General features: G+C 29.7%; 1 protein-coding gene across 1 annotated transcript; it reads left to right on the top strand.

The window, feature by feature from the left end:
* Nucleotides 1–1,174: 1,174 nt before the first annotated feature.
* On the top strand, nt 1,175–14,054 carry LOC142333254 (uncharacterized). Its single transcript, XM_075380257.1, has 3 exons — nt 1,175–1,392; nt 6,601–6,757; nt 12,603–14,054. The coding sequence occupies exons 2-3, from the start codon at nt 6,755–6,757 to the stop codon at nt 13,014–13,016; spliced, it is 417 nt and encodes a 138-aa protein (XP_075236372.1). The 5' UTR covers nt 1,175–1,392; nt 6,601–6,754; the 3' UTR covers nt 13,017–14,054.
* Nucleotides 14,055–14,583: the final 529 nt, after the last annotated feature.

The raw sequence follows: 14,583 nt of genomic DNA, 5'->3' as shown, positions 1-14,583 counted from the left end.
ATTTATTATCAGTAATATGATAAGTTTGATTATTTGTTATTTAAAAAGAAAATGTTTTCTTTACCAAATTGTTCTATAAATATAATTTTACAGAATACATAACTTACTGTATGTACAAATTTTAATATTACGTATTTTTGTTTAAAACATCTGATGTGGTCACTGACGACCTTGCAAGCCTGAGTGGCTCGGAGTTCTACCTCACTCCGCAAGCATCCTTCGACCAGCAGGAGCCCATCGTCAGCATAAGCCACGATGCGACACCCTCTGGGCAACGTCAGCTGCAGAAGAGAATCGAACTCCACCAACCACAATAAAAAACCCAACATGATGCCCTGGGGACAACCATTGGATAGCGTCTTGCCTACCTCATTGGTTCGCTTGGCATTTCTCCTGCCACCACTCCATTCAGTCGCCCTAAAGTATAAGACCGAATGTCTGTGCCAGAAACGGCTACTAAGCCTCGAAACAGTTTAGCGACCAGTACCCTAACTGGATCCTAGAGCTAACCTAAAAGCGTGAGGGGAATAAGCGTGGTATCACTGCACAGATTAAATTTAAAAAATAACTTAACCACCTAATACAGTAACAGGAAAACCTAAAAAAACTAATACCAATAATTGACTTTCACAGGATCCTATTGACAATCGGTATGCAACTCTATAATTACATCAGATACATAACGAAAAAGAAATAAAAATTTACAAAACATAAACTCTCCAAACATATACAAAAGATATAAAGACATATACAAAGACATAAACAAATACAAAATTTGTAATAACTCCACTATGGATATCAGTGAACATGAACAGTGTTTATGTCTCTAAATTTTTAAGTTTTTATTTCTCTTTTATTATTTATTTGATGTAATTATAAAGTTGTGTACCAACTGATGATGCGGGATCTTGCAAAACTAAACTATTAGTTTTAGTTTTTTTAGTTTTTTCTATTACAGTGTTTGGTGGTTAAGTTGTTATTTTTTAAATATATATATACAGATATATATATATATATACAGTATATATATATATATATATATATATATATATATATATATATATACTGTATATTTATATATGTTGGTTTAGTAATTAGTTTTTTAAATATAATTTTTATTATTGATTTTTATTTTTATTTTCAGATGGATATGGTGTGGATACAAGGCAGACTGGCATGCCCCATAGATATAATGAATCAGATGATAGCTTATCACCACCTGATAGTTTATCAAAAGAAAGAACCAATAGTATATTTGCTGAACATTATCGTCAAGGATACCATGAATGTCAGAGACAATGCATTTTCTCGTTGATATCGAAGATTTTTATTCAAATGACTCACTTTGTGTTGCACTTTTCAGTCACCTTACAAAACACTGTGATAAACAGAGTATGTATTATCCAGTTGTGTTTTTTTTTAAATTATAGTATATTATTAATTTAGAAATAGTTTAACAATCTTATATATTTAATTATAAAAAATATGTTTATTTGAAATCTTTTATGAACACTTGTTAAAAACAAAATTAATGGTCTCTCAAAAATTCTTTGAGATCTTTTTTTTTGTTTAGCTCTGAACTCATTACATAACTTTTTATCAGAGTGTATTCTTTACTTGGTAGTTTAGTACACGGTGATATACAGCATTCAAAACTACACAATTTCAACGATTCGGTAATAATCATATTATTTGAATCATATATTTTCTTACTATCTCTTTCTCCGTTTGTAAGAAAAGATTTTATTACTATCAAATATTAACCTAAAGTTATTTATTTATATCAAGCTAACTGCGAGTATTAATTATTTTCATTTTTGTTTCTTTCTATTAAGATGCTCTTGAATATAAGGATTTGACTCCATGACCAAGATACTATTTCTTTTTCACTCTTCAAATACTTCTGACTAGTCTATTATTTGTTTCTTTTAACAAATAGATACCTGTAACATAAAAACTGAAAAGAATTTTCAATTGTTAATTCCATTTTATAGCAGTGCACTATTTCTACTGATTATGTATGCTGTTCCTCTTCTATGTACAGGCAATGTATATGAAACATTATTCTCGATAGAAAGCAGTGCATTAGTTTCTTACGTTACACAATTTAAACCATTTTTTCTTACAACTGTGATGGATGAAAAGCACTTGAGGTACGAGATAATAGTTAAGAGAATTTTCTCTAAGAGTAATGATGTTCATAATGCAAGAATGGCAAAGGTACTATTTCTAAGACTGAATATCATGTTCTCGATATTCAGCCATAGAATTAACACATTTACCATATATTATTTTGTGAAAATTATTACTCTTAAAGAAAATTAATTTGTATCTCTCGTTCCTCAAGTACTTTTGGTACAGTAGGTTTTGCCAAGTGGAAAAGTAATGGGAAACCACTTCACTCCTTACATCCCCTAATAAGCATAACATGGGATACTTATTTTTAAGGTGGTCATATCATTTTTACAACTGATTTGTTACTTATGTTAGGCTGTTTACAATGGGTAAAATTATTTCATTTAGCATATGTACATTTCTAGTTTTAGAATACAGTTTTTTTTATTGTACATTAGCAAGCAAATTAATCAAAATACAGGGAAGTTTCTGTTTATTTCTATGTTGTGGCTACACTGTTTGACCACATCCATTCTTTAAGTTGCCTGTGTAATGTGAGGTTGTTGTTCTTTGGTTATTTAGCAATTATAAATAGTGTTTTGTGAAAGTTTATTTCGTTCTTTATTACAAAATCATATTTTTACATTTTGTTCTGTGTATCTTGAATATATACAAATATTAATGGACATAACTCATAAGAAACCATTCAAAAATTGTTTCTCTTTCTGAGCATACCAGTATGACACATTGACATACAACTTCTGTGTGTGATGTTGAAGTAGGGATAGTGAATGATGCTACTTTAAAACAATTTAAAGAAACTGGTTCCTTTTCATATCAAAGAAAAGACAAATTTGGCCATAAAAGAAAAACTATTCCATCACAAGTTATTAATGAGAAAAAATTAACTTTATCCAAAATTATTTGCTGTGGACTTAAATAGAAAATTAGTAGCCATTAAAATAAATTTACACTTGACAGTTGTTAGATGGTGACTTCTAGTAGCTGGATGGAAAGCTCTTCAGACAACTAAAAAGCAGCTTTTAACACCAGTAATGTGTAAAAAGAAGGCTCTTGTTGGCCAAAGCACATGCTAACTGTACCAAAGAATACTGGAAAAATGTTATGTTTTCCAGTCACATTTTTATGTTCAAGGGAAAAGGGTTCCATACATTAGAAAACCATTAGATGAATACACATCAATGGCTCATATCCAACAATCAGTTAAACATCCCCAGAAAAAAATATTTTGGGATTGTTTCACATTTGAAGGTTCTTTTTCATTATTTCCAGTAGATGATATGTATAAAAGTGATAGATGTATCGCACAACTTCAAAACAAATTCCACAAGGCAACAGAGTGTTCCAACACGATATTGCACCATGCAATACTGCCAAAATTGGGGTAAAGTTTATGAATGAACAAAACATTAAAATGTTCCCATAGCCAGGCAACTCCCCAGACATACACCCAATTGAAAATCTTTGGGCAATAGTCAAAACATCACTCTCAAAAATGAACTGAACCACAAAAATTGACCTCATTAAACCAATATCATTATGGTTACCAATTAAAAAATAATAATTGTAGTACACTTCAATAAGTGTAGTACACTTGTTGAATCAATGCCAAATCATGTACATGAAGTGATTAAGAGTAAAGGAGATCATATTAATTACTAGATATTCACAAATTGTATAAGTATGAATTTTTTTCTAAATAAAATTATTTTTTATAAAATAACATCTGTGTTTGGATTAATTTGGGTGCTAGGTATATGCCCAGTTTTTTGCATTATATTTTTTTTGTATATTTTGTAAAATGTTATATATATATATATACACATTACAAAGTGGTAGCACCTTTGCCTTTCATTCAGAGGCTTTAATTTTGAGTCTTGGCTGAAAATGAGCCAAGACTCATGAGCTGTATACTTCATTAACATCCATCACAGTAACTATTACTTGGATCACCCTGTTGTTACTGTGTGAATAAATAATAAATTAAACTTATGTGTGATTGTGTTTGTTTTTCTACTTTCAATAAACATTGATTTATTTTAGAATGCTTATTATATATATATATATATATATAGGTGCGACAATAAAGTAATGAGACTGATTTTTCTTTGCAAGATGTGGCAACCCTGCAGCTTGCGTAGGCACACCATCTTTGATGTTGGTCTATAAGCTACTTCTAGTCCAAGCGGCACATTGATGCAACTGCTCAGTCGTGAGTTGTGCTGTAATAAGTGAACACGTGTTTGTGTCTCTCATCACAGAAATGAAACCGCAAAATATTGCGCAACAGTATGCCATTTCTTTTTGCGTTAAATCGGATGAAAACGCGACGACAACTTATGGTAAGCTTCAGAAGGCTTTTGGAGAGGAGGTATGTCAAGAGCTCAAGTCTTTCGGTGGCATAAAATTTTTAGTGAAGACAGAACGAATGTTGAAGTTGAAGACCACAATGGACGACCATCAACCTCACGGACAGATGTCAACTTGACCAGGGTGCATGAAATCTTACGATCTGATCGAAGATTATCCGTGAAGATGATTGCAAAAGAACTCAACATCGATCGAGAAACAGTTCGTCTAATATTAACTGAAGATCTTGGTATGAGAAAGATTTGTGCAAAAATGATCCCCAAAAATCTCACTCAACAACAGTGAGAAACACGGAAAAATGTGGCAGCCGATCTGATAGAGCAAATGGAAATCAATCCAGATTTGTTGTGCCGTGTTATCACTGGTGATAAAGGTTGTTTTTTTCAATACGATCCAGAGACAAAATGCCAAAGTTTGCAAAGGTGCTCAAAGGTATCACCCAGACCAAAAATGCTCGCATGTCAAAGTCAAAAGTGAAATGCATGCTTGTGTGCTTCTTCGATTCCAAGGGAATCGTTCATAAAGAGTGGGTGCCTCCTGGACAAACAGTTAACCAATATTTCTACAAAGAAATTTTAGAAAGACTTCGTAAATGAGTTCTTCGTGTCCGTGCCAACATTGCTGATAATTGGATTCTGCATCATGATAATGCGCCATCCCATACTGCTCTGTCAGTACAGCAATTTTTAACCTCAAAACAAACTTCAGTACTACCACAGCCACCTTATTCACCAGATATCGGCTCCGTGCGACATTTTTCTAATTCCAAGAGTCAAAATGGCGGTCAAGGGACACTATTTTCAAACAACACAAGATGTCCAAAAGGCTGTGACGAGGGTCTTGGAGGATATTACAGAAGATGAGTTCCAGAAATGTTACCATCAATGGCAGAAGCGCTGGAATAAGTGTCTGCAATCAGAGAACTACTTTGAAGGAGACAATACTAAACATGACTAAAACTGTAAGCAACATTTTTTTCAGTCTCATTACTTTATTGTATATATATAATTTTTTTAGATAATAATAAAATTATATATATATATATATATATATATATATATATAATTTTTTTAGATAATAATAAAATAATTTTATAATTTTTTAAATAGTTTTTAGATAATATTGGCGATACAGCTTTGTGATCTGATTTTTTAAATCATCACAAATTATACTTTCAACTTCAAAATTTATCCCATAATTGTCATTCATGGAATTGCAGTATGGCATTAATTTACATTTATATTTACAATTGAAGTTTGTGAAAAATCTTTTGGTAGCCGTAATTTAATAAAATATTTTGAACTTTACATTTATGTGGTAAATTTTTTTGTTATTAGACTGCTTAAATGCTTTAATGAAATCTGTTTATTTTCACAACAGACTCCAATACGAATAAAGACTAATAAACTAGACCAATATTACTTTGAATTTTAGAAATATTCTGTTATGAATAAAAGCTCAGATAAGCTACCTATATTTAAAAAAAAATTGCATTGTACTACTCGCATGAGTTTATAAATGGAGGACTTTCTAGTTTTATCATTCCTTATCTGAAATCTCTTCTGCTCTGTATAAGTACTATATAACTTTGGCCTAGCTCTGTATGCAAAATCAGGAATACAGTAAACAGTGATCCTGACAAAAGTAGTAATCTATCTTGATCTATTTACAAGAGTGGATCTTATCATCCATTTTCATTGTCGTTTAACCCTTCTTCCCATTTTGGTTTTATGGATGCAAGTTTGATCTTACCGTTGAGCACCATCAGTAATGTTTTCCTTGCTGAGGATGTCTGAGCTGAGGTGCTCCTTGGTGTAAGGTAGGGGGATTTAGTTACACTCAGAGACTCTGTTCAGTTTGTTCGCTGATGGTAAATCTAATAGCTAAATACCTATCAGGAAACTCCTGGCCTCCTAATTCTACTCCCAATTCAAAGACATTAATCAAAAACTTAAGTACTGTAGACCACAGCGCATTAAAAACCTACAAATCTTAAAAAAATGAAATTTACAAAAATACAAAGTTTGATAAAAATAATAAAGATCAATTTTATTATATGTGTATTATTATTATTATATTGTGTAATCTTTTTAGGAAATGTGTAATTGGTAACAACAGTGGTACCTGATAACATAGAGGAAAGTGCTGATAATTACTTCTAAAAGGTCTTGGAAACCTAGGTAGAATTAAGACTCCTGATCTCTTTTCCCGATAAGCAATGAAGCAGCTGCTTTCAAGGTAAATCTTAATGGTATGATGAATTTTTGTATAATAATCTATGTATATTGATGTATCTATTTTTATGTCTTTGTATATTATGTTATTTAAGTGTGTCATGTTATTTTTTTTTATTTTTCATTAATAAACTGATGCTATGTCAAAAAAATACAATGGAATCAAGATCATTATTTAATTTGTCAGTAAATTTGTTCATAAATCTCTATTTGCCATAGTGAAATGTACATAGAATGAATTTTTTGGGAATATTTTATTATATAAAAGTACTAATTACTTAAAGTAACAACAGTGAAAAGTTTCTATTGTTAAAAAATCTTTCATTATTTATTATGATATTAAAAATAAACAATATATACTTCTTTTAATACTATTGCTAATAACAATAATTATCGCTCACACACTGGCTACCGTAGTCATTATGATCTATTTAACATTTGTTTAGAAAAATAACCCAAACATTATGTCAAGCTTTTAACCACAAAACCTTTCTTTATCTAGACCCTTATATTCTAAGAATTTATCCATAATTATTAACAATGCTTTGCATTAGGTGACTCTCAATATGATTACTAGAACACAAAAGCAGCAAGGCGCTCACTTCAAATTTTTTTTGTAAAAATATGGTAAATATGTAATTTTACTAATATAAATACAGAATTTAATTAAATTTGCATTTTCATTTCATTCATAAAATGTTACATGTCACAATTGTATTAAGTCTGTAATGGTTCAGTTTTAAGTTGTTCACTTGGTAATAAAGTTGCCTATCTCGATATCTTATATAATATTCCCAAAGAACTCAATTTTATGCCTTTTTATAGTTCTCAATTACTCCAAGCTTTTCTTTATTCTAGTGAGTATAATATTATTAAAAAAAAAAAAAAAATACTGAACATACCCATTCAATCTATCTTCAATAGTTGTCTATACTTTCAAATTCATCAAAATGTTTCTATTACATAACAGAAATTGGAAGGAATAATATAATATTTTTTTATTCTTGTTAGAACTCATTTTCAAAGTCTTCCAATTTGGATTTTATTTTCAGCAATTGAATTTCAGCTCAAATTGATAGTTATGTAAAAACATAAAAATCAAAACTTACATAGAATAATATAAAATAACAATTATTAAGTGATTAAAAAAAAAACAAAACAAAGCTTTATCTCTATTTGGTAATAAAAATAGAAAAGTAAAAAAATGAATTATAAAGTAATAGAAATGTATTTATGCTATAAGCAGTCAAATCATAAAGCAAATCCTATCTTATATAATGGTCTTTATCATTCAAACTCACCATTTTTTGGGCAGTTGTTACAATTTGTTTGATTTCTCTTTTGTTAAGTATAAGGCAAATATTTATCTAAAAGAAAGCTGATAGTGAATTTTTCGCTAAATTTTAATAGAATTTATTAAATGTTTATCTTCTTTAAATTTTGAAAAGGTATAATAAAATTTATTTTGGTATTTATATGTTTGATAATGTATTTTATTACATAATATATTCTTCTGTTTCTTCATTTTTATTAAAAAATCCTCTACTTTTATTCTCATCTATTTTAAATTATATTTTATTAGGCAGTGTCTAAATAATTTTTTTATTAATTTATTCTTTTTATTTTACTTAGCATTAAGTTCATGTTTAAAGATTATTTTTTAGATGTAAATTTTTTTACATTATTATTTTATTAGATTATTTTTTAAATAAATTGTAATCAACAAACTTTGAAGATCTATAGGTGTGGATTTACAATAATATTGTATACATAAGTATACAATATTATATACTGCTATATTCTCTACTGGAGTAAGTAAAATTAGTTTTACGCATAAATTAATGAAAAACAGTTGTTTGTAATAGTATTCAGTGAAAAAAAAACTTTACTTGCATGTTTTGATGTATGCAGTACAGTGGTACCTCTGGTACTTTGTCACCATTCAGTGCCACAAGGATGATGAATTAAAAAAAAACAAAGACTATGAATAGAATTCATGAATGTAACATATACTTAGAAATTGTTTACGGAACTGTATCTAGACAGAAAATTATTATTTTATTAAAAATTTATATTTTTATTACGTTACTGGTTTTTAAATACTTTCACAGGAATCTCTGTTTTATAAGAAAGTTTTTTCAACTTTTAATGCACAGAGAACTTTATCAAAAATGTTTAATATATAAAGAACATTAATAAATTAATTAAAAAGTGTCAATTTAAATTTAAAACAAAATGAACCACAAGGTTGTAAAGGATAATTTAATTTTTCCTTAAAATAATATCATCAAGAATTTTCAAAAAAAATTAATTGATAAAACTGCTTTTAATACTAGCATAAAAATAGTAGAATTATTAACAACAATTCTAATATTTATATTAAATTGGGTATTTATAAAAAAAGCATTGTAAAAATAATTAATATAGGAATAACAAAGATTTAAAAAAGATGCTTTCAGAAACACTTACAAGCATATAAACACAATAAACTAAATTTAAATGTGTTAATTCATTATAGAAAATAAATACATATTTACAAGAATAGAGAAAACGTCATTATTAGAAATCAGCAATAAAAGATTTAAATTTCTTAAATTATAAATATAATAAAATACAGCACTGTAAATGAAATTAATGAGCAAGTAAGATTTAAGCATGTTGATTGGTCGCGTTACAGAAATAATAATAATATATTTAATTGAAATTATTCACACAATATCAAGAGTGGCACCACATTGAAACATACACGTATGCCTTTGAGCAGAGCTGAAAAGTGAAAAAACATAAAAAATGTTTACTCACAGCAATCAAATAATAAAGATATCCAATAGTTTGCCTTTTATAGGCAGCAGTCAACCTTTTTTAATTTTTTATTTAAATTATTTATGTTTCATTAAGAAAAAGATCATTATCTAACAGCAACAGAAGAAATTGTAATGTTTTGCTCCAGTTATCTAAATTACAGATAAGTTCTGATAATGAATTTATGTTAAAATTTATTTGTCTTTAGCTTTTCTTTGAATAGCAAATGGCATAACTTAATATTTGGTGAAGTGTAATGCTATATATCTAGCTTGATATCACTTTGATATTCAAATTATTTTTACATAAAAATTTAGGCAATTTATTTGGAAAACTTGGGTAAAAAGTAATAAATACTAATTCAAACTTTTTAAGTAATTTCTTTATATTCCTTTACTTATTTTTTCAAGGCACAGGAATCTCACCTTATGTACAAAAGGGACTAGGAAAGTTTTACAATATGATTTCAAAGAAACCCTGCCATATTTCATCAGAGATCTTGGTACACTCACCCCAAGCCATTACGTCATCATCACTTGTAAAACAGTTTTATTCCAAAGGTGGCCAAATACTCAGAGCAAACTCTGAAGTGTGCTGGAGCATTGTCACAGTGAAGAAACCATCTCTCCATCCTTGAGTTTTGGCACAGCTTCTTGAGAGCTTTAACAACTTTAGGCAGGCATTCCTTGGTATACCACTTTCCTGTAACTGTCTTCTGTAATTCTAACACAACTTGCTCTAAAACTCCTCTCACACTAAAAAATACAGCCACCATTCTCTTTTTCACTAATCTGGATTTTCCAATAACCGTGGGGGACTCCTCACCTTCAAATTCCCACACATTGTTCTTAGCCTTGGTCAGGACATCATAATAGTGCATCCGAGTTTCATCATCTGTCACAATACTGTTCACATGGAGAGAGTTCCTATTTTCAAACTTTTGCAGCAGTTCATGGCACCATGAAACAATATGCCAACTGATTGTCAGTCAAATTATATAGCACCCAAAGGGAAAATTTTCTAACTTAAAGATGATCTCATAGAATAATATAAATGCTGATACATTTATGCCTAAGGACACCTCTACTTGATGTTAGATCACATGCCTGTCTGTCTCAACTATTTTTCATACTACAATGTTTTCCTCAGTCATGCAAAGATGGTCGATCTTTGACAATGGTCAAAGACAGTCGAGGCCAAAATTTCCTCTTTCAAACTATTGGTAACACCTAAATACTGTTAATATCTAAATACCTCTAAACATTGACTCTATCAACACTTAACACTTAACCCTCATGCGTTGAATGATATTCAGTTTTTGACCATGATTACAACATTCTCTTTTCACAAACACAGATTAAAAGAAAATGATACAAAGACATTGACTAGAGCAGCTACAGTGTAGGTTGGGACCTGTCTAAACATGCACTAACTTGTAACCACCTGTAATGATCCACTCCGTCATATTGCAAAACTTTCCTGGTGCCCTTTGTATGTTGCATTTGAGCAGTATTTAAAAAAAGGCAAAGCTTTTTTAAATCTTTCTACAGTTTTAACAGAAATTAAAATAAAACAAAGTTTCTATTTTTTTTTTTAATTGAAATTATAAAAAAATTATCAATTATTTTTTAAATTTTGATTTCTTGAAGTTGATGCTAAATTAAGTAATTAGTAAATTCATAAATTGTTGTGTTTAACTTGACCCTTCTCGTAACACAATATTGTGTTACGAGAAGTGGTTCAATATTGAAGAAAAAACCACCGAGTCCCCGACCAACTGCTAGCACTCCGGAGTACATCGAACGAGTAAGGGAAGCCATTGTCAGAAGCCCACGCCGCTCTGTTCAGAGGCATTCAGCAGCGCTTCAAATGAGCACAAGTACGGTAAGACGAATTCTGCATACAGACCTACATTTCCATTCTTACAAGATAGCCGTCGTGCAGCAGTTAAACGAGCAAGATTTCACGCAGCGATTACAATTTTGTCGACAAATGCTTACCATTTTTGAAGAAAATGAAAATTTGTTATTGTTAATGAGTGACGAAGCCCATTTTCATCCGAATGGCTTCGTCAGCAAACATAATTGCGGTATTGGGCAGAAAGAAACCCACATCAGCTTCACGAGAGACCACTTCATAGCCCAAAGGTGACTGTCTGGTGTGCAATAGGAAAGGTCGGTGTTATTGGACTATATTTTTTTGAAGAAAATGACGCTGCCGTAACTGTAACAGCTGATCGTTACATTGCGATGTTGAATACGTTTTTCATCCCTGAGATACGAAACCGGGGAATCGATTTTCAAAATGTGTTATTCCAGCAGGATGGAGCTACAGCGCACACAGCGAGGGCAACGATGGCTGTTCTCCGTAACTTTTTTCCGAGACGGATCGTTTCCAGATTCGGCGACATTCCTTGGCCCCCTCGGTCCCCCGACTTGAGTAATTGTGATTTTTTCTGTGGGGGTTTCTAAAATCGCGTGTGCACGGCAATAAACCGCATACATTGGAGGACCTAAAGATCGCAATTCTTCATCACGTCACCCAGATTGATGTAGACATGCTGCAAAGAATTGAGGTCAGTTACCGTGAAAGGCTACAACAATGTATTGCCCAAAATGGACATCACTTGCCGGACATAATTTTTCGTTCATGAGTAAGTAACAAATGGTTTGATTTAACAAGTGTTTCAGTACCAATAAAACTTTTTTAAAGTAAATATTCAATTTTTTATGATTATTTTAAAAACATCCGGTTCCCGTGAATGACCCTGTATAATACTTGTGTTTTCACTTAAAATGGTTGCTGCTAAAAGTATTAGTTTCTAGTTCTTAGTTTAGTTTTTGAAACTTGTTCAATTTTTTTTTAAAGATTTATTTTATTATTAATTCTGTTATCAGTCTAAATATTTTGATTAATTCATTATCTTACTGTTATGTTGAATTATTTCCTTAGACCACAAATATATATAAAACATATATATACAAATATATATATATATATGTTTAATATAAATTATATATATACAGAGCTACTTTTGAATTTATTTTGTAATTTTCACAGTTGGCGGTAGATTCACAATCACCTTCAACAACTGCTGTTATTGGCTCAACGTTATCAAACGATAGTCACTCATCATCTGGAACTCTTTATAAATTTAAGAATAATATAAAACAACGGTTTAGTGCTGAACATCCTGAACGTAGTGTTATTAGTATAAATAGAACTACTACAGATTCACCAGCACATAGTAATATACATAGACATTCAACAGATGGTGGTTGTTGTGTCTGCGATTGCGATTTACAGCAATCGCAAATGCAGACACAACAACCACATCAGCCGCAACAACTGAGTAGTGATGCTGTACACCACCACCTTCTCAACTATCATCTAGTTTACCAGGAAAATATAATTCATTGCCGAGTGTACCAATATTTGCATTACATTCTAAGGGTTCTTATTACATACCACTGACTGTAGATTATGATGTTTTAGCACCGTATGTTGGTGACATTTTACTTGAATAACATCAAACTAATTTTATCTTCCGTCGTTTTAGATCCAGTTACAATATCGGTTAATTTTCATCATCATCCTCAAAAACTGCCATTATATTCACTGATACCGATGATTGTACCTAATGGATGGCACAATCAAAATGATGTTACATCAAATGGTTTTTTACCATTACCTAAATGGACATCTTGCACATCTGAAAGAAGTTAAAATTAAAATTTATGTACTTTTTGTAGCTGATAAAGAAGTTAATTTAGGTATTCCTCAGGTAACTAACTACCTTGGGACCTCTGTTTTTTTTTTTATTATAGATGTAAATAGATTAATTTCACTGCTATTGAACACATTGCATATCCTGTTGGAATGGTTGTTATGGTTCACTGTTGGGAAGAGGTTTAATACTTTGTAAACAATATATTTAGATACTGTAAGTTCTTGGATGTATCATCTAGTGTCAAACCTAAGCAAAACCAAGTGTATATTTTTATCAGTAATTATAAGGTTTCATTTTGCTTTCTCATCTTATTTTGATACTCAACAGAACTTTGTTAATGAAAAATAAGTGTTAAATACCTAGATGTTTATATAAGGTGATAGTACATATATGGAAGATTATAAATAGAAAAATATATTTTAAATTAATTTACAGCAAAGAAAATATTAATTTATTATATGAATTATATAATTTTATATTTATTATACTAAATTTTTCTACAGCAGGTTCCATTATGTGCTTAGCCTTTAAAAATAAAGTATCTACTATAGACAGCAGGTGCATTTTTGTATGTGTGTACTATTTCGTGTCTATGAAACTGGTAAATAAATATATGTATATATATATATTAAATTACCTATATTTTGGATGTAGGTTGCTTAATTTTAACAATTGTTTTATTGCAAAATAATACATTGAGTAATCTATTTTCACTTTTGTTTTGACCGTTTATTATCCAAAATATGTAACTTTAATTATGCATGTATATACATTAACAAAAATCACCCATGTTTTTTTTTTTGCCATTTAGTAATTTGGAAAAAATTATCAATAACGTAATAATAAAATGTGTTTATTTAGTTGTTAATTGTAAAAATATTAGTTATAATATGAATAATTTATGTTATTTTAATTTTTAAGTGTTAAATAATGATATTTACATTTTGTTAACAGGTTATTGTAATTATAAAATTGTTATTTTTGTTAAATCTTTTTCTTATTGTACTTTTTTTTTAACTGTGACAATAAATCTTATAATGCTGAATTATTTTGTATTAAACATGTCAATTTTCATAAATGAATTCAATTGTTTTTAGGTTAAATTTTTAATTTAAAAAAAAAAAATTCATGAACGTCAAGTATCATTTTGTCTGTGATTAAGAAAAAAACTATATGACATTAACACAAAGTAAATAAAATTACAATGTTAAAATGACAAACATAGAATACATACTTAAATTATGAAATGAACTTCATAAATTAAAACTTAACAGCCGAAAATAAAAAATAGTTTTATATTATTTATTTTCT

The sequence above is a fragment of the Lycorma delicatula genome, chromosome 12, assembly GCF_047948215.1.
Source record: "Lycorma delicatula isolate Av1 chromosome 12, ASM4794821v1, whole genome shotgun sequence".
Classification (NCBI taxonomy): domain Eukaryota; kingdom Metazoa; phylum Arthropoda; class Insecta; order Hemiptera; family Fulgoridae; genus Lycorma; species Lycorma delicatula.
Note: the sequence above shows the minus strand (reverse complement) of the source record. Positions and strands in the feature narration are given on the sequence as shown.